Here is a 20,698-nt window from a genome sequence, read left to right on the forward strand (position 1 = left end):
CTCATTATTTGCTGATGAAACTATTTTGATCTGTTTGTGCCTTGGTATGTTCACTTTAAAATGTAATAATAGTTACCATTTTATGGATATATTGGGAAACTTAACTTTAATATATAAGATGCTTACAACAGTCAGTCTGACAATTTTTAACTCAATGAATATTATTTGTTGCTATTATTTAAAGTATATGTTGTTAAACTGCTAAAAATCAATTTTAATTATATAGAAACTTATGTAAGTATTATTTTATATAATACTTATGTATCATAAGTATGATAGAGTTGTTATGCTTTTCTGGGTGTTTGAAAAATGTCAATTAAGACAGATGGAGTCTCACTTATTTCTTTGTTATTTAATATTGTTCAGGTAGATGAAAGTGTGATTGTAGATTTGAAATACAAATTAAAACTTTGATACTGTAATTTTTTTAACATGGCCAGGCTGTCCTGTATTGTAATGACATATACTTTTGTCCATAAAATGAAATTAAGTTTCACTGAAAGATTTACATACTTTCCCCTGGGGATTCTGTTGCTGAAGATTAAAGTTTATGAAGCATCATCAGTGTCTTCCACAGGGTCACTTTATACAAACACAGTTTTAGTGAGATGTCAGCCGGCTGCTGTTGGTTCTTGGATTGACTGTGATTTGAAATGTTGAAGATGATATAATGCGTCTTGTTCTGCTTCTAGGCTGAAAGGTCACTGAGGCAGAGCTGTTTGTACCTTGTATTCCCTGGAATTCTGCCTAAACATTTGTGTACTCATAGGGTGGTAGGAGATAGTCTGCAGATGGTCTAAAGAATGCCATGTGATACTATGAGATGCCAGTAATATAAATAAAACTTTGTAGTTGACTGGCCTCAAGTAATTTTGTTAGCTCTGCAATTTCTGTGATGATTTTTCAGCAATGTAGCAATATTTGAAGATAATACAGTATTTTTCATTTAGAATCATTGTCATTTTCGGGGCTATGTGGAGGGAGTTTATAATTCATCCGTTGCTCTTAGCAACTGTTTTGGACTCAGGTAAGCAATTTATTTTATCTTCTTTTTTTTCTTTCCCCTGTGTCTTACCCTTTTTCCTATTTCTGTCTCCAAATTAAATCCTTTTGGGCACTTAGCAAAACTGGAATTTACTTAGATGTTACTGAACATTTTTATAGCCGTGTTTCAGATATCTTTGACATGTTTATTTAAGAAAGTATTATAGTTGATGAGCTTTAATATGTAAAGAGGAAAATTTTTTTGAGACCACTAAATCATTTTTGGTATTTAAAATAAAATATACTTTAAATTTCTGTAGTACTTTATATTTATAAAATTTTCACTTGTATTATTTAAGACGTATTTAAGTCTCATTATGACTGTGAATAAGAGCTCATTATTTCCGTATTTAGGTGAGCAAACTGAAGTTCAGATAAATTATATTACACTTCAAATTAAGTTATAGTATTAAAATTACATTCCTTGAGGTCATGGCAACATGGCACTGTACTGGTTGGTTGATTGCATGATTGCTTGAACTAATACATATTAGTTCTATATAAGATGAATATGATTATCTTCACTTAAGTACTAACATTTATTTAATAGTTACTATGTGCCAGGCAATATGTTCTGTGTGTTTTGTGCTTATTAAGTAATTTTGTTTTCAGAACAGTCCTTTGCAGAGTGCAAACCAAGGCAGAGGTTAAATACCTCGCTGAGAGTCCTGCAGCTAATAGAAGACATTTGGAATTCGAACTCTTGTCCTCTGGTCCAGATGCCACATTCTTAATCACTACTTTGTAGTACCTTCCATTTCCCGTAGATCACTTAGGGAGGTTAAGTGACTTGCAGGCAGTGATGCTGATAAGTAGCTATTTGAGCTTTCAATATAGGTCTGCCCCAGCCCTATCTGTCTGATTCTAAAGCCTCTATTTTATTCTCTATATCATGCTATGCCTACTTACACATTTAAGAAGTAGGGCTTGATCTTAGGTTTTCTGATTCCTTTTGTATTTTCTTTTTCTTAAAATTTGTATATGTGTAATGCAACATTCAGAGGATTGCTGCATTTAGAGAATGCAAGTTATGGGATTGAACCCCTGCAGAACAGCTCTCATTTTGAGCACATCATTTATCGAATGGATGATGTCCACAAAGAGCCTCTGAAATGTGGAGTTTCCAACAAGGATATAGAGAAAGAAACTACAAAGGATGAAGAGGAAGAGCCTCCCAGCATGACTCAGCTACTTCGAGTAAGGAAATAACATAATTCTTCGTGGCTTAGATTACCATTTTAGAAAAATCATGTGTTTATTCATGAAACCAATACTATGAGTAGTGTTTTTTTTTTTTTTTTTTTTTTTTTCTTTTCTTAATTTTGCCAAATGTATGCCAGACATTGTGATAGGTACTAGGGGATGAAAAGATGAGCAATATACAGTTCCTGCTACCAAGTTGAGTACAGTTTAGATTCTGTGGGTTTTGGAAATGAGGGCTTAAATCTGCAGCAGTGCTTACTGTGGCCTTGGCCTCCTGGGCTCAAGCAATCCTCCTGCCTCAGCCTCCCAGTAGCTACTACTACAGGTCTGTGCCACCCACTGTGCCTGGCTAATTTAAAAAAAAATGTTTGTAAAGATGAGGTCTCATTACATTATCGAGGCTGGTCTTGCACCCCTGGCATAAAGCAGTCCTCCTGCCTCAGCTTCCTAGAGTGCTGGGATTACAGGCATAAACCACTGCGCCCATTGCAAAAGAGTTTTTATTTAGGTACCTCTTGGACAACTCGAATGGTGATTCTTGAACCCTAGATTGGAAAGAGAGATATGGCTTTAGGACTTTAACGACTTCAGGTGTGTTTCAAGGACACTCTCATCCCTGTTTGGAGACTGCTATAGCACTTCATGATTTACTCTTGACATGGGTGTCTCTTAGACTGAAATTGTTCTAGGACTAGATCAACTTCAGCTGCAGGGATTGTACCTTTCTATGAGATATGTTGCTGCCTTGAAAGAGGCATATTTTTAATTAACTTATACTAGTTGATGGCATTATTTTTATTGCCTCTCCTGCTATCCACTCTTTTGACTTGGACTATTCTTTTTGACTTTAAACATTGGAAAACATTAAAATTTTTGCTTATTCTACTTTGCATGAATTTCTGTAAAATGACAAAACTAGTCATTTTTTTAAATGGCAACCTTGTTCTAACTTCTGCTCTGGGATATTAGTGGCTATGTTTTATCTTTCAGCATAGTAATGGGGTTTTTCATTAAAATGTGTGTGTGTGCGTGTGTGTGTGTAGTTTTGATTTTAGAAAATTGGTAATGCTGCTTTGTAAACTTAAACCCATTTTGTCTGTAACTAGCATTTTTATCATATTAGTGCAGATAACAGATAACACTTCAAAAACATTTTTTTCCCCTGAGACATAGTTTATCATCACTTAAAGTCAGTAGCAGAACTGGACAAAGTTTTTTCATCACTAAGAAGAAGATAACACTTCAAAAAACATATTTTTCACCATCTTAATGTAGGATATGTTAAGTAAAATAATTTTATGATGTTCTTAGCAGACATGAAATAGGTGATGAGAGATTAGGATGTGATCATAGCCCTTATAACTTTTTTGCCTTTATGATGTTTGTGTTTTTGACAGAGAAGAAGAGCTGTCTTGCCACAGACCCGGTATGTGGAGCTGTTCATTGTCGTAGACAAGGAAAGGGTAAGATTGGTGACAATTTTTCTTCTTTTCCATGAAAAAGATATGAGAAATGAGCATTTAATGAAGGAAATATAAACTACAGTTTGTATTGATTTTACTTAAATAATGATTTTAAAACTAAAATGGTTTTTTTCCCTTAAACTTTATACCACCAGAATACCAACAGAAGCTAAATGTAGCAAAATGTGACTGCCTTTATCTTTTATTAATGATTTTTTTTTCGTGTTCTTGCTGATGACTTGCTTATGCTGAATTTTTTGAGTGAATCTGTACTGCCTATCAGGCTCTTGAGAACTTTTCAGATTACTTTAGTGGGCTGTGGCTCTAAAAGGTTTAGCTTTGTTGGCTAATAAAATTGCTTTGCTTCCTAGAATTTGAGATAACCTATATTGCACTTTACGAGATGGAAAACCTCCAGGTCCTGGCATGCTTTAGAAGGGAATAGTATTAATTTCCGTGTACAGGATCACATGAGAGCATTTTCCTTATTTATACTTAAGAAACTGAACTAAGTGCTTTGCTTTAACTAAGAGAAGTAATGTGTCCCTATTTTGGCATTTACAGGATTATCAGTTTTAGAGGTAATGGCTATATAGTTTATTTTCATGTTGCTTTTTTGGTTGATATAATAATACTTCACATATTTGTGGGGTACAGGTGAGTATTTGTTACAACAGCTGTGTAATTTAAAATAGAGAGTATTTTTAGTGTTTTGACTTTTACTTCCAATTTTGTTGTCAGTGTGAAAAAGTTATTTGTGGAAACTTACTATGATTAGCAGTTCCTTTCTTGTAAGCTGTAGAGACAGTTTTGAGGTTTTTTTGGTTTTAAAAAAATTCCTCGTTGTATGTAGGTTGGAAAATAACAAGCCCCCCCAAATAACTAATTTGGAGAAAATATTAAGAGATAGACTCGGATTTGTACATTATAGGTTCATTGCCCTCAAGTGGCAGAAGGAAAAGCACATGGAATATGAACAAGTGTGAACTCAGCCCCAGTGGGCAAAAAGCTTCTGTAGAAGAATGTTTTGGACAAATCGCAAAAGTCAAGATTCAAATGTTTATCTTGGCCGGGCGCAGTGGCTCATGCCTGTAATCCCAGCACTTAGGGAGGCCGAGGCGGGTGAATGACGAGGTCAGAGAGATCGGAACCATCCTGGCTAACACAGTGAAACCCTGTCTCTCCTAAAAATACAAAAAGTTAGCCGGGCGTGGTGGTGGGCACCTGTGGTCCCAGCTACTCGGGAGGCTAAGGCAGGAGAATGGCATAAACCCGGTAGGCGGAGCGTGCAGTGAGCTGAAATTGCGCCACTGCACTCCAGCCTGGGCAACAGAGCGAGAGTCAGTCTCAAAAAAAACAAAAACAAAAACAAAAACAAAACCAAACAAAACACAAAAAACACAAAATGTTTTTCTTCATTGCTGTCTCCAGATGTATTTGTTATATACAGATAGAAAATTGTTAAAAAAAAAAAAAGATTCAATTTCAATCAAGCCCTGTCAAATGTATTAAATTTTTTTCTTATGTAGGAGAATCATGATTAGATCCCTAACTGATAAAATCTGATACATTCTGATATTAATGCTTTTAGCATAGAGCAAAATCATAAATCCTTTAAAATTTTTTCTTCTGCTAAATTGGTTGTATAAAATAATGTTAAAAACAGACATTTGAGTCAGCCAGGTCTCAAAGAAAAATTAGTCATATTTATTTGGCTTAAGATGGTTAAACTTCTGTATGTTTTCATCTACATATGCTTTTTTAACTAGCGATTATTGGTTAATCTCTCATTTTTAATTCAACCCAGCATTTAGAAATGGTTTATTGGTGCTGATCTGTAACCAATCTGGCTGTTTCCGTACCTCAGTTCTGTTTTCTGTATGTCACTTTCTTTTTTCTGTCCATAAATCTTCTTCCACTATGTGGCTGCACAGAGTCTCTCTGAACCTGTTCTGGTTTGGAAGCCACACAATTCTTGAATCAGTCATTCCTTGCTCAACTAAAGTCTGTTAAATTTAAAAGAAAAAGGTTTATTGGTGACATCATTAGCCTAAGAGGTGGAAGGGTCAGGAAGTTCTTTAGATTGTCTTTTATTCTTTTATCTATGCGTTTTGATTGCTAAAAACTCTACCTTTGTGAAATGCTTGAAAATATTTTTGCATTAAAATAAAGGGAACATTAAGAAGATAATTTGTTTTAAAGTTCTACTAATTTGGAGAAAATGAAGACTTCAATGCTCTTTCATTATTATTCACTTTACCCTTTTACCGGTTTTTCTTTTATTCCTATCACTATAGTGTAACTTTTAAATTTCTTAATTTGAAATGTTGATAAATGTCTAAATGCCTCAATTTTTTGTTCAGAGGAAATATTTGGATTCTTATCTTCATTTTAACAGACACATTTTTATTCCTGTTTTTTTTTTTTTTTTTTGAGATGGAGTTTCGCTCTTTCTCCCAGGCTGGAGTGAAGTGGCGGGATCTTGGCTCACTGCAACTTCCGCCCTGCCCCCGGGTTCAAGTGATTCTCCTGACTTAGCCTCCTGAGTAGCTAGGATTATGGGCACCTGCCACCACACCTGGCTAATTTTTGTATTTTTAATAGAGAGAAGGTTTCGTCATGTTGGCTAGGCTGGTCTCGAACTCCTGACCTCAGGTGATCTACCCTCCTGGGCCTCCCAAAGTGCTAGGATTACAGGCCTGAGGTACTGCACCTGGCCTTACATTTCTATTCTTAAACTACTTTGGTGATAATGATTCTCCTTCTTTGCTTTTCCAGTATGACATGATGGGAAGAAATCAGACTGCTGTGAGAGAAGAGATGATTCTCCTGGCAAACTACTTGGATAGTGTAAGTTGTATTTTCTATCAACCAGGATGATTCTGTCCTATTCTTTCAGTCTCAGAACAGACTTTAAAAATGTCCCATTTTGAGTTCTGATTTTCATAGGGCCTCAATGGCTCAGTCTTTAGGAGGTCTGCTTTCTGGTTTGTTTTGTAACTCTTTTTAATGTATACAGGAAAGTACCAGTGTAGAAAGACTTTGAGAAGAGCAAGAGATTTCATATTACCATTTACTTTATCTGCAGAGTAGCTAGGCTTAGGTGCTTTGGCATTTATGGAAAGATCTTTGAATTCTTGTCGAATGCATCTTATTTTGAATAAGGCTGCCTTCTATCCTGAAAACACAATACGACAATATTTGTGTGTGTGTGCTTGTGTGTGAGTTTGGTTTGAGATTTTGGAGTTCATCCAGTGGGAGATGCTAAAGAATTCGATATATGTTCTTATAAGATAATTTTATCTACAAAGCTGATATGGACACCAAGCGTGATAGTGATGATAATGATGACGACGATGATGATAGCATTCACTTGAGTACTTACAGTGTGCTAGACACTGAGCTAAGTGCTTTACATTTATTAACCCATTTACTCCTCATAGTACCCCTATGAAATTATGAGTTCCACAGTCCTTTTTCTGAAACCTCTGATGTACCTATGATTAAAATGTTAGATAAAAGTTTAGAAAAACGGTGTGATTCACTCTGTATATAACACCTCTTGGGATAGCAGCACCTCGTAATCAGACTCACTGATATTTCTGCAGTGAAATATAGGAGTATTTACATTAAATGGGTTAAATGTGGACTGTGAATTGGCTTGCATTATATCAGGGCAAATTTTGGAAACAGTTTTACCAAAAACTTAATTTCCAGAGTTTGTCAGATTTTAGAATAGAAGATAATAAGGATTTTGAATCTCTGTTACTATCATTTTATGGTTGAGGAAACTGAGACTATTGAGAGGTTAAAGTCTTATTGTATTTTTTTTTTTTTTTTGAGATGGAGTCTCGCTCTGTTGCCCAGGCTGGAGTCCAGTGGCAAAATCTTGGCTCACTGCAAACTGCCTCCCGGGTTCAAGCGATTCTCCTGCCTCAGCCTCCCAAGCAGCTGGGATTACAGGCATGCACCACCATGCCCAGCTAATTTTTCCATTTTAGTAGAGACGGGATTTCACCATATTGGCCAGGTTGGTCTCGAGCTCCTGATCTCAGGTGATCCACCTGCCTTGGCCTCCCAACCGCCCAAAGTCTCATTGTGTTGAAGTAAAGATTGTTTTTTTAGGCAGGGGAGTTTTAATTTAAGTAGCCGTGTTACTTCATGTGGTTAAAAGATTTTTCTCACATTCTTTACTATATTTTACATACTTTTATTTCTCTCTTCCCAGATGTATATTATGTTAAATATTCGAATTGTGCTAGTTGGACTGGAGATTTGGACCAATGGAAACCTGATCAACATAGCTGGGGGTGCTGGTGATGTGCTGGGGAACTTCGTGCAGTGGCGGGAAAAGTTTCTTATCACACGTCGGAGACATGACAGTGCACAGCTAGTTCTGTAAGTTTTTTTTTTAAACTACTATTAATGAAATGATCAAAATAATAATTTTTGCTTATTTTCTTGCATTATAATTGTATTCTCTTGAGGTTTTGGGTGTTCATTTAAATGAGGAAAACTTAGCTTGATGTGGCATTATCATGAGACCTCTTCTATCTTAGATTCCTGTCACCTTTCTCCCATGTCCTCCTTTTTTCTTGGGTTTACTTCCTCATTTGGGTATAGTGTGTTTTCTACTAGTTTTTTGTGAACGGATATATGGAAAGAAAACATTTTGACCTCGTGTGTGTCTGAAAATATGTTTTCCCAGTTTCGGAACAGAATTTAAAATTTATCTTAATTTGAGTTCTGATTATTCTAGGGCCTAAGTAACTCAGTATTTCCTAGGCATGCTTTGAGTTTCTCTTTTTATTTTTTGAGACAGAATCTCACTCTGTTGGCCAGGCCAGAGTCCAGTGGCACGATCTTGGCTCACTGCAGCCTCTGCCTCCCGAGTCGAAGCAATTCTCCTGCCTCAGCCTCCCAGCTAGCTGGGATTGTAGGTGCCTGCCCCCACCCCCGGCTAATTTTTGTATTGTAGTAGAGACAGGGTCTCACCATGTTGACCAGGCTGGTCTTGAACTCCTGACCTCAGGTGATCCACCCATCTCAGCCTCCTACAGTGCTGGGATTATAGGCGTGACACTGGGTATAAAAATCTCTCCATGAAATCCTTTTTCTTCACGATTTTGAAGGCATTGCTCTTTTGTCTTTTTTGTCCCAGCATTACTATTGGGAAGTCTGAAACATTCTGATTGCTGACCTTTTGTATGTGGCCTGTTTTTCCCCCGTCACTGGAAACTTGTAGGATCTTTTCTTGGTTCCCAGGTTTCTGAATTTTCCTGATGATGTGTTTTGGTGTGGGTCTTGGTTTTTAGTGAAATCGTATGCTCACGCATCCTTGTACCAGTGAGAATGCCATCTAGTTCACTAGATACTAAAAGGAGCAGGTGTCAAGCATACTCACTATGCCTTGCCCAACCACACCCTCCAAACTATCTTAACCCCTTCTGTTTGTGTGGTCTCCGTCTGTCCTGTTGGAGACATTTCCCAGATACTTGATGATTTTTAGTTATTTGTTTACAGTTGAGAATGGGGTTCTGAAAAGCTTTTTGGAAGCCTTGAGTCCATGAGTGCATTTTGGGAACTATGAGTTCACTATAGGGTGATCTGGCTGGAATGTTTCCTTGTCAATCTCCTTGTGTTAGTACTTCTGGTCATCTTCTCCTGGCTGGTCAGATGGCCCAGAGAATGATTTATCCATTCATTTAAAATATATTTATTGGGTGTATACCCCAGGCATTCGGACATAGCAGTGAACAAAACTGGCAAAAATTTCTGCTCTCATGGAGTCCATGTTCTGGTGGAGGAGATTGGCCATAAATGAGATAAATAAGTACATGTAGTATGTTAACCAATGATAAGTGGTAAGGAGAAAAATAAAACAGGGAGAGTAGATATAAAAGCATTGGAGGAATGAGGTTGAATTTTGAGGTGACATGGCCTGGCCAGGGAGATGCCTTCTGAGTAAAGACCTGAAGGAGGTAAGAGAATGAGTCTGGGTTATATTAATATTAGGGAAGAGAGGTCCAGGCAGAGAGAACAGGTGCTGAGGTACAGGTGTGTAGGGTGTGATTGGGAATCACGTGGGGCCCATCCAGATTTTTTTTTTTTTAATTTTAGAGACAGAGTCTCATTCTGTCACCTAGGCTGGAGTGTAGTGGTGCAGTCTTGGCTCACTGCAACCTCTGCCTCCTGGGTTCAAGTGATTCTTCTGCTTCAGCCTCCCAATTTGCTGGGATTACAGGTGTGTGCCACCATGGCTGGCTAATTTTCGTATTTGTTTTTTTAGTAGAGATGGGGGTTTCATGATGTTGGCCAGGCTGGTCTCAAACCTCAGGTGATCTGCCCACCTCGGCCTCCCCAAAGTACGGGGATTGCAGGCATGAGCCACTACTTCTGGCCCATCCTGACTTTCATGTTCACCCTGCTCACTGCGTGCAGCTGCCCATGTAAACATATTCATTTCCGTCGTTATCTGTCTCTCCTCACTAAATTGTGTGAATAAATAAACCTAATGTATTTTAGGAGAGGTTTCATCTAGAAGGTAAAAAGAAACAAACTTGTCTCGGTATCCAGAAAGTGTCTTCATTTGTCTGAAAAAATTAATAAGAAGGGGATAAGGAATAATTATATTCTGATTTTAGATTTTTTTTTTTTTGCCATTTTTCTGCCATGTTTTTTAGGTTCTCGTAATCCAGTTGAGATTATTCATAAAATAAAAGCAACATGTTCCTTCTTTCCCCAAGAACATTTTTTAACTTTTACATTTTCATTTAGAAAGAAAGGTTTTGGTGGAACTGCAGGAATGGCATTTGTGGGAACGGTGTGTTCAAGGAGCCACGCAGGCGGGATTAATGTGGTACGTTGTTCTTGATGTTTAACTTTGGATGTTTGCACTGGGACAATATCTAGCATTTATTGACTGTATACTTCGTCTCCTGGTCCTTAAAACGATATTTTGGGTGTTATGAGGAACACAGTAGAAGTGGCAGATGGGTTCTTTCCCTAGAGACTGGGTCAAGTTTTTAAATATGTATTATGTGTTTATTAGCTCTTTTCTTTTTTATTTATTTTACTTTAAGTTCTGGGATACGTGTGCAGACTATGCAGGTTTGTTACATAGGTATACATGTGCCATGGTGGTTTGCTGCACCTATCAACCCATCATCTAGGTTTTAAGCCCCACATGCATTAGGTGTTTGTCCTAATGCTCTCCCTCTACTTGCTCCCACCTCCTGACAGGCCCCAGTGTGTGATGTTCCCCTCCCTGTGTCCATGTGTTCTCATTGTTCAACTCCCACTTATGAGTGTAGCTCTTTACTTTTTATGGGTGAAGAAACATGTACTCCATTTTAGATAATTAAATTAGAACCATCAACTTGTTTTCCTATAAACTACCATGAGTAATCTGTTGGTGCTAAAGTGGTTATCTCTTGCTTGAAGGATCCATGTCCATCATCAGTGTGTGATTCATGTTACTTTCTTACTAGACTGAAATGTATAAAGACTGTTGTTGGATGCTTGATTTATCATACAGGCTGTCAACAGTGTAGTGAATAAATTTCCATTTGTGAAAAAATAATCGGAGCAGCAAAACATTTTCTTTGTGTTCAGAAACCTAATTACTACCTTCCTGTTCTGAACAGTTTGGGCAAATCACTGTGGAGACATTTGCTTCCATTGTTGCTCATGAGTTGGGTCATAATCTTGGAATGAATCACGATGATGGGAGAGATTGTTCCTGTGGAGCAAAGAGCTGCATCATGAATTCAGGAGCATCGTGAGTACTTGGGTTCTTTTTTCTTCTCCTTCATATGGTATTATAGATCCATGTTTCTTACACTGTGAGGGATATTTATGTCTACATTGGGAAAACAGGAAATGTTATTTCTGGTTCCCTGAAATTAATTACATGACACACCAATGATAAGTCTTTTTTTTTTTTTTCCAGCCTTTTAGATTCAGGGAGTACATGTGGAGGTTTGTTACCTGATGTATTGCTGAAGTCTATTTTTTTTTTTTTTTTTTTTTGAGACAGAGTCTCGCTCTGCCACCCAGGCTGGAGTGCAGTGACCAGATCTCGGCTCACTGCAAGCTCCGCCTCTCGGGTTTACGCCATTCTCCTGCCTCAGCCTCCCAGGCAGCTGGGACTACAGGCGCCCGCCACCTTGCCGGGCTAGTTTTTTGTATTTTTCAGTAGAGATGGGGTTTCACCGTGTTAGCCAGGATGGTCTTGATCTCCTGACCTCGTGATCCGCCCACCTCGGCCTCCCAAAGTGCTGGGATTACAGGCTTGAGCCACCGCGCCTGGCCTGAAGTCTATTTTTAATTTAATAATTCCAGAGAGCTTTAAGAGGCAACACTTATATAGGCACAAGTATGTAACTACACTCTTTCTGTAAACCAATTATAGACTGAAAGTGTAAGAATGTGGCAAAGTTTATATCTGAATTAGAAATTAGGAGGGAGTTTCTGCTAGGTTCAGTGTGGATTAGATTTCATTGAAGGACTGTGTAGAAATTTCTTCACAAACCCCTTTTTGAGAAAGTGCTACATTGTCACTGTAGGTAGAAGAGATCCTGACATACTTCTATTTACAAACCCTGTTTTATAGAGATAAAGGTGGGAGGCAAGACAGAGAAGAGGAGAGAGAATGGTTAACATTTATTAAGCTCTTTTTATGTGCAGGCACTGTTGTAGGCTTTTAAAAGGTGTCCACTCACTTAGTACTCATCAGTGAAATGAGGTGCACATACTTTATCTCCATTGCAGATGAGGAAACTGAGGTCACACATTGAAATTGCTGACTGGGATTCAAAGTCAGGAAGTCAGAGCCTGTGATCTGATCTTAGAACCCTTTCCTGTACCAGAGCTAAAAAATAATTATAATAGAAGATCCCATGGTGGTTGGGTGTCAGAAATGTAGATTCCTAATGCAAATTCATTGTAATGCCAATGAGGCTCTTTCCTGATTTAGAAGGCAGGAGTCCTAAGCAGAGAGCTGAACCTAACTGTAGTGCGTACGTATGTAGATGCTGAGCCTCAGTGAAAATTAGATATGAGAGATGATATCTTTAACAAATACAGGATGGACATGGACATGGTGGCTCATGCCTATGATCTCAGCACTTAGGGAGGATCACTTAAGACCAGGAGTTCAGGACTAACCTGAGCAACACAGTGAGACCCTGTCTCTAAAAAAAAAAAAAAATTAAAAAATTAACTGGGTGTGTTGGTGCGTGCCTGTAGTCCCAGCTACTCAGGAGGTTGAGGCAGGAGGATCACTTGAGCCCAGGAGTTCAAGGCTACAGTGAGCTATGATTATGCCACTGCATTCCAGCCTGGGCAACAGAGCAATACCCTATTTCAAAACAAAGAAACAAACACAGATGAAGATTTCACATAGGGAATATCTGTGGCCGCAAGTGTTCATGCCCCTTCCCACCTCCCTCATGCTCCTGAAGCACTGACAGAGTAATAAAAACTTCTGTCAACCAGCCTTTCAGCTGAAGATCTGAGTGGACAAGACAATTTTAATCACATGCTAGTATAAAGGGAAGCACTCAAGCAGAATTTACAGTTTTTGAACAAATACTAGGCTCAAAAATAGATATGGAAGAGTTAAAATAGTACTTACAAACATCCATGCTTCATAAAAAAAAAAATTAGGTACTTAAGGAAAGTCATATGTTTGTAAAAGATTTCCTGTAGGAGAGGGAAATAAATTTAGGATTTGCTTTGGCCAGCAGTGAAGTTGAGAAAGACGTCAGTTCAGGGAAACAAGAAATGAGTAATGAACAATGAGGTAAGTCAATAGATTAAAATAAAAAAGAAGCATTCAGAGGTAAGGAGGGAATGTTATGAAACAGTGCCATAGTGGAATTTAATATGGTATAGGAAGCAATGAAGAGTGGACCCATACTTTATTCACCAACTTGTCAAACATTTATTGAGCACTGACTACCTGCCAGACTTTGTTCTCGGCACTTGGAATACCTCAGTGAGTTACATCGACTCACCCTTGAAAGAGTTTACATTTGGGGGGGAAGACAATGTATAAACATAAGAAAATCAGTAATAGAGAGTGTTAGAAGGCGATAAGTGCTATGGGAAATGAAATAGAGCAGAATGTGGAGGATTGGGAGGGCCGAGGGTAGTGAAACAACAGAACAGGCCTCAGTATGACAAAGCTGGATGTTAATAACAGAAACCTGAGTGAGTTGGTATTTAAAACCACTCCCCTAAAGTAAACCCTGTGTCAAACAGACTTACATTTAAAATATTTTGAGGAGAATGGTATTTTGAATATTATACTTAAAACTTAGTGCATATTGACATTTAAATATGAAGATAACGTAATCTCAGATTTAAGGTATCCATCATTTTCCCCAAGGGAAGAGTCAAAAAAGTGTTGTTGTTGTTGTTTTTTTGGTTGATTTGAATGTGTATAAACTTGCTAGGGATACAGTAGATAGAAAGGGAGTGAACTGTTTGTTACTGGATATTGGAGAGTCTCTGTAGCTACAGGGGAGACTGACCCCATAGGAGTTGAGGTAGAGGGACACTGATAACATGAGGACACTGATAACGTGAGGTAGAGGGACAGTGATAACACTGATAATAGAGAGGATTCCAGGGGAATTATTCAGCGTTACTCTCCCAGTGACTTCTTATCTCTTGAATAGAAGTGGCCAAAGTGAGTCCCTATGTCTTGTCCAGCTTAGTGGGAAAGCTTTTGATTTTTCACTGGAGTATGATATTGGCTGTGGGCTTTTCATATATGGCCTTTATTATATTGAAGTGATTTCCCTCTTCCTAGTTTGTTGAGATTTTTTGTTGTGAAAGAATGTTGAATTTTATCAAATGCCTTTTTGGCACCTGTTGAGATGATTATGTGACTTTGATCCTTGATTCTGTTAACACATTTTTGTGTGTTGAACCATCCTTGTATTTCAGATATAAATCTCACTTGGTTGGAGGGCCTGATGTTTCTGATGTGTTGTTGAGTTCTGTTTGCTAGTATTTGTTTCGAGGGTTTTTACATTTATGTTGCTAGGGATATTGACTTTTAATTTTCTTTTCTGGTTGTCTCTTGTCTGACTTTGATATTAGGGTGATGCTGGGCTCATAAAATGAGTTTGGAAGTGTTCCTTCCTCTTCAATATTTTGAGAAGACTTTTTTTTTTTTTTTTTTTTATAGCAGTTTTAGGTTCGCAGAATAATCAAGAGGAAAGTAGAAAGACTCCTCTCATATACTTTCTGTCCCCACACTTGCATAGTCTCTCCATTTCAACATCCCTAAACAGAGGGGTATGATTGTTAAAACTGACAAACCTACATTGACACATGTTGATTTCTCAAAGTCCATACTTTATGGTTCACTCCTGGTGTTGTGCATTCTATGGGTATGGACAAGTGTATGATGATACGTATCCCTCATTATGGTATCATACAGAATATATCCATCGCCCTAAAAAATCCTCTGTGGTCCACCTAGTCATCTCTCCCTACCCCTCCAACCCTTGGCAACTGCTAGTCTTTTTACTGTCTCCGTAGTTTTGTGTTTTCCAGAATATCATATATTTAGAATCATGCAGTATGTTACCATTTTACATTGGCTTCTTTCACTTAGCAATATGCATTTAAGGTTCCTCTGTGTCTTTTCATGTCTTGATAGCTCATTTATTTGTAGTGCTGAATAATATCCCATTATTTGGATGTACCACAGTTTGACCGTTTACCTACCAAAGGACATGTTGGTTGCTTCTAAGCTTTGGCAATTATGAAAAAAGCTGCTATAAGTGTCTGTGTGCAGGGTTTTGTGTGACCATGTTTTCAGCTCCTTTGGATAAATACCAAGGGATGCGATTGCTGGATCATATGTTAAGAGAGTATGTTTAGTTTTGTAAGAAACTGCCAAATTGTCTTCCAAAGTAGCTGTACCATTTTGTATTCCCACCAACAGTGAATGAGAATTGCTGTTGCTCTACATCTTTGTCAGAATTTGGTGTTGTCAGTGTTCTGGATTTTGGCCATTCCTGTAGGCATGTAGTGGTATCTCATTGTTTCAATTTACATTTCCCTGATGACATAGGATGTAGATGATCTTTTGGTGTGTTTATTTGCCTTCTGTATATCTTCTTTGTGGCATCTGTGAAGGTCTTTGGCCCATTGTTTAATCAGATTGTTTCTTTTCTTACTTTTTAGTTTTAAGAGTTCTTTGCATACTTTGCATAAGAATCTTTTATCAAATACGTCTTTTACAAAATATTTTCTACTAGTCTGTAGCTTATCTTCTCACTCTTTTAATATTGTCTTTCACTGAGCATACATTTAATATTTTATTTTATTTTATTTTTGAGACGGAGTCTCGCTCTGTCCCCCAGGCTGGAGTGCAGTGGCCAGATCTCAGCTCACTGCAAGCTCTGCCTCCCAGGTTTACGCCATTGTCCTGCCTCAGCTTCCCGAGCAGCTGGGACTACAGGCGCCCACCACCTCTCCCGGCTAGTTTTTTGTATTTTTTTAGTAGAGACGGGGTTTCACCGTGTTAGCCAGGATGGTCTCGATCTCCTGACCTCATGATCCGCCCACCTTGGCCTCCCAAAGTGCTGGGATTACAGGCTTGAGCCACCGCGCCCGGCCCATTTAATATTTTAATTCTTTCATGGACGATGCCTTTTGTGTTGTATCTAAAAAGTAATTACCATATCCAAGATGATCTAGTTTTTCTCCTATGTTATTTCCCAGGAATTTTAGAGTTTTGAATTTTACACTTAGATCTTTGATCCACTTGGAGTTAATTGTGGAGGATGGATGTAAGATCTGTGTCTAGATTTATTTATTTATTTTTTGCATATGAATATCTAGTTGTACCAGCACCATTTGTTGAAAAAACTATCTTTTATGTATTGCCTTTGGTCTTTTGTCAGAGATCCGTTGGTCTTTTGTCAGAGATCCGTTAGCTGTATTTGTGTGGGACTCTTTCTGGGCTCTCTATCTTGTTCTATTTGTCTTTTGTTTTGTCAGTAACACAGTCTTGAAGCTTGTGCATGCATCACGTAGTTCTCGTGCCATGGTTTTCAGTTCCATCCGGCCATTTAAGGTCCTCTCTACACTGTTTATTCTAGTTAGCCATTTGTCTAATCTTTTTTCAAAGTTTTTAGCTTCCTTGCAATGGGTTTGAACATCCTCCTTTAGCTTGGAGAAGTTTGTTATTACCGACCTTCTGAAGCCTATTTTCTGTCAGCTCGTCAAAGTCATTCTCTGTCCAGCTTTGTTCTGTTGCTGTGAGGACCTACAATCCTTTGGAGGAGAAGAAGCACTCTGATTTTTAGAATTTTCAGCTTTTCTGCTCTGGTTTCTCCCCATCGTTGTGGTTTTATCTACCTTTGGTCTTTGATGCTGGTGACCTACAGATGGGGTTTTGGTGTGGATGTCCTTTTTGTTGATGTTGATGCTATTCCTTTCTGTTTGTTAGTTTTCGTTCTGAGAGTCAGGTCCCTCAGCTGCAGGTCTGTTGGAGTTTGCTGGAGGTCCACTCCAGACTCTGTTTGCCTGGGTATCGCCAGTGGAGGCTGCAGAACAGCAAATATTGCAGAAGCGAAAATATTGCTGCCTGATCCTTCCTCTGGAAGCCTCATCCCACAGGGGCACCCGCCTGTATGAAGTGTGAGTCGGCCCCTACTGGGAGGTGTCTCCCAGTTAGGCTACATGGGGGTCAGGGACACACTTGAGGGGGCAGTCTGTCTGTTCTTAGAGCTCAGACACTGTGCTGGGAGAACCACTGCTCTCTTCAGAGCTGTCAGACAGGGACATTTAAGTCTGCAGAAGATTCTGTTGCCTTTTGTTCACCTAGGCCCTGTCCCCAGAGATGGGGTCTACAGAGGCAGCAGGCCTTGCAGAGCTGTGGTGGGCTCCGCCCAGTTCGAGCTTCCTTGGTTGCTTTGTTTACCTACTCAAGCCTCAGCAATGGCAGATGCCCCTCCCCCTGCCAGGCTGCTGCCTCGCAGGTCGATCTCAGACTGCTGCACTAGCAGTGAGCAAAGCTCTGTGGGCGTAGAACCCCCTGAGCTAGGCGCGGGATATAATCTCATGGTGTGCCACTTGCTAAGACCGTTGGAAAAGCACAGTGTTTGGGTGGAATTGTCCTGATTTTCCAGGTACAGTCTGTCATGGCTTCCCTTGGCTAGGAAAGGGAAATCCCTCGACCTCTTGGGCTTCCTAGGTGAGGCGATGCCCTGCCCTGCTTCAGCTCGCCCTCTGTGGGCTGCACCCACTGTCCAACCAGTTCCAGTGAGATGAACCAGGTACCTCAGTTGGAAATGCAGAAATCACCATCTTCTGCGTCTGTCACACTGGGAGCTGCAGACCGGAGCGGTTCCTATTTGGCCGTCTTGGAATGGCAACACAGTCTTGATTACTGTAGCTTTAGAGTAAGTCTTGAAGTCAGGTACCACCAGTCCTCCAACTTTGTTCTTCTTCTTTACTATTATATTGGCTATTCTGGGTCTTTTGCCACCCCATGTAAACTTTAAAGTCAGTTTTATCTATATTCACAAACTAATTTGCTGGGATTTTGATTAGGATTGCATTGAATGTATAGATCAAGTTGGGGAACCGACATCTTGACAATATTGAGTCTGCCTGTATGTGAGCATGAAATATCTCTCTGTTTATTTAGTTCTTTGATTCTTTCATCAGATAGTGTTGTAGTTTCCCCTAGAGATCTTACACATATTTTGTTAGATTTATACCTAACTCTCATTTTTGGGGGTCCTAATGTACCTGATATTATGTTTTTAATTTCAAATTCTGCTTGTTCATTGCTGGCATATACGAAAGCAATTGACTTTTGTATCCTATAACCTTTCTGTAATTGCTTTTTAGTTCCAGGAGTCTTTTTCAATTCTTTTTGATTTTATACATAGATGATCATATTATCTCTGTACAAAGACAGTTTTTCTTTCTTTCCAGTCAGTATACCTTTTACTTCCTTTTCTTTTCTCACTGCGGTAGCTAGGACTACCAATAATCTGATTCTGCTTTACCTTCCTCACATTTTTTTTTTAATGTTGACAGTGTATTTATTTTTATTTTTAATAGTTATGCTTCTAAAACATATATTTAAATTTTATTTTTAATCCAAATTGAAAATATATTTTATAATTATATCACTTAATATATTACTTATATTTACTGTAATTACTGATACATTTAATCAAATCTAAATGCCGTTGATTATAAGATACAGCACTTTTTACATACCACTGAGAATGAAATACAGTGTCAATGAAATTAATACTTCAATTGTAATCTGAAATGAATCTCAGCCTCAAAGTTATTTAAATATGAAAAGAATGTTTTAGAATCAATTAAATATAGCATTTGGGTTTAAATCTACCATCTTATGTGTTTCCTTTATTTGTCTTACTTCTTTTATGGTTTTATTAAACGTCTTCGGTCTTAAATATTTAAGTTGATGGATGTTCCAATTGCCCTGATTTGGTCTTTACACATTGTATGAATGGATCAAGTGATTACATGTATCCTGAGAATATATACATCTACTGTGTATCAGTTAAAAACGGGACAACAACAACAACAACAACAACAAAATCTTCTGTGTTGTTTCTTTTGGGTTGATAGAGTGTTTTTACTTTTATTTTCACTTTGTAGAAATGGGGTCTTGTTATGCTGCCCAGGCTGGTTTTGAACTCCTAGGCCTAAGCAGTTCTCCTACCTTAACCTCCTCATGTGCTGGGATTACAGGCATGAGCCACTGTGCACTGCCAGATAGTGGTTTTAGCATATACTATTTTCCTTCTAGATATATTTCTAGAATGGAAATTATACAGTCTTTTATTTTTTTTTAAAGTTACCCTAGAAATTGTTACATATGTTCTTGATTTATCATGTCTACCATTAAATCTTATCCTTCCCCACACAGTTCAAAGACTATATAGTGCTTTAACTGCATTCATCACTTTCTTGACTCATATAGCTGTGTGCCAGGAAGATAGTAGTGATTGTTGAATGAAAATTGTTTATCGTTATTCATTTAGATTTTGACCACTGCCCTTGCTGTTTGGTCCTCTTGCATCTCTGACCTTCCATTTGGTGTCCATTTTTAGGTCTGATCAAAGAACCAGTTTTGACTTTCCTTTAGTGTGTGTTTAGTAGTAGTATATATCTCTTAGTTTTTGTTTTTCTCCTCAGGGTGTCTTTATTTCTCTCTCTTTTTTGAGGATATTTTTGTTGAATATAGAATCGTCATCAGTTACTTTTCATCATATTGGGATTTTTCCTTTGTCTTTTGCCTTCCATGTTGTTGAGATGTCAGATGTCAAACCATTATTCCATTGAAGTGAGACTGTCTATTTACCTATGGCTGTTTTCACAAGTTTGTCTTTAAACTTTCTTTTGAAATTTCATTATCATGTTCCTGTTGTAGAAAGAAAAAAAAAATAACATGCATACATGCATATGTAATGTATATCTAACACATTTACATATATATGTCTTCATATCCTGCTTAGAAAGTTTTTAGTGTTTTAAAGTTTGTGGCTTGATATTTTTCATCAGTCAGAAAATTCTCGGTCATGTCTTTACATATTGCTTCTTTACATATTGCCTGTGTACGCAGTGTGTCTGCACATTTGCTCTGTCTCTTATGCCTCTGTGATTCTAGTGAACTGTGTGTTAGACCTCACTATGTCTCCTTTGTCTCTTATTTTTTTAAATATATGTTTCCTATCTTTTTGTGTTTTTTTTTTTTCTTCTGAGTAATTTCTTCTGATACCTTTCAGCTCACTGATTTCTGCCTTCATATGTATTTTGTCTGTTGTTAAACTTATCCATTGAGTTATTAATTTTGCTTATTTCTGTCAAATTTCTGTCAGGTTCTTTTTCAAATCTGATATTAGTTTTGTAAATTTTAGTTTCCCGCCCAGATTTTCATGCTTGTCACTTTTGTCCCTGATCATAGTAAG

The 20,698-nt window shown here is 38.1% G+C and overlaps 1 protein-coding gene and 1 non-coding gene across 2 annotated transcripts in view; one reads left to right on the top strand and one right to left on the bottom strand.

The window, feature by feature from the left end:
* Positions 1–20,698, top strand: part of ADAM9 (ADAM metallopeptidase domain 9) — a 113,701-nt gene that overhangs the window by 19,064 nt on the left and 73,939 nt on the right. Inside the window, exons 5-11 of the mRNA XM_023214504.2 lie at positions 951–1,027; positions 2,046–2,241; positions 3,645–3,710; positions 6,489–6,560; positions 7,939–8,108; positions 10,488–10,569; positions 11,357–11,490. Coding sequence (XP_023070272.1) covers positions 951–1,027; positions 2,046–2,241; positions 3,645–3,710; positions 6,489–6,560; positions 7,939–8,108; positions 10,488–10,569; positions 11,357–11,490 — 797 coding nt within the window. The remainder of the gene's footprint in view (positions 1–950; positions 1,028–2,045; positions 2,242–3,644; positions 3,711–6,488; positions 6,561–7,938; positions 8,109–10,487; positions 10,570–11,356; positions 11,491–20,698) is intronic.
* LOC111544214 lies at positions 3,406–3,476 on the bottom strand. The gene has a single exon (XR_002732074.1). It is a non-coding gene; the product is annotated as a small nucleolar RNA SNORD38 (small nucleolar RNA).

The sequence above is a fragment of the Piliocolobus tephrosceles genome, chromosome 7, assembly GCF_002776525.5.
Source record: "Piliocolobus tephrosceles isolate RC106 chromosome 7, ASM277652v3, whole genome shotgun sequence".
Taxonomy (NCBI): Eukaryota; Metazoa; Chordata; class Mammalia; order Primates; family Cercopithecidae; genus Piliocolobus; species Piliocolobus tephrosceles.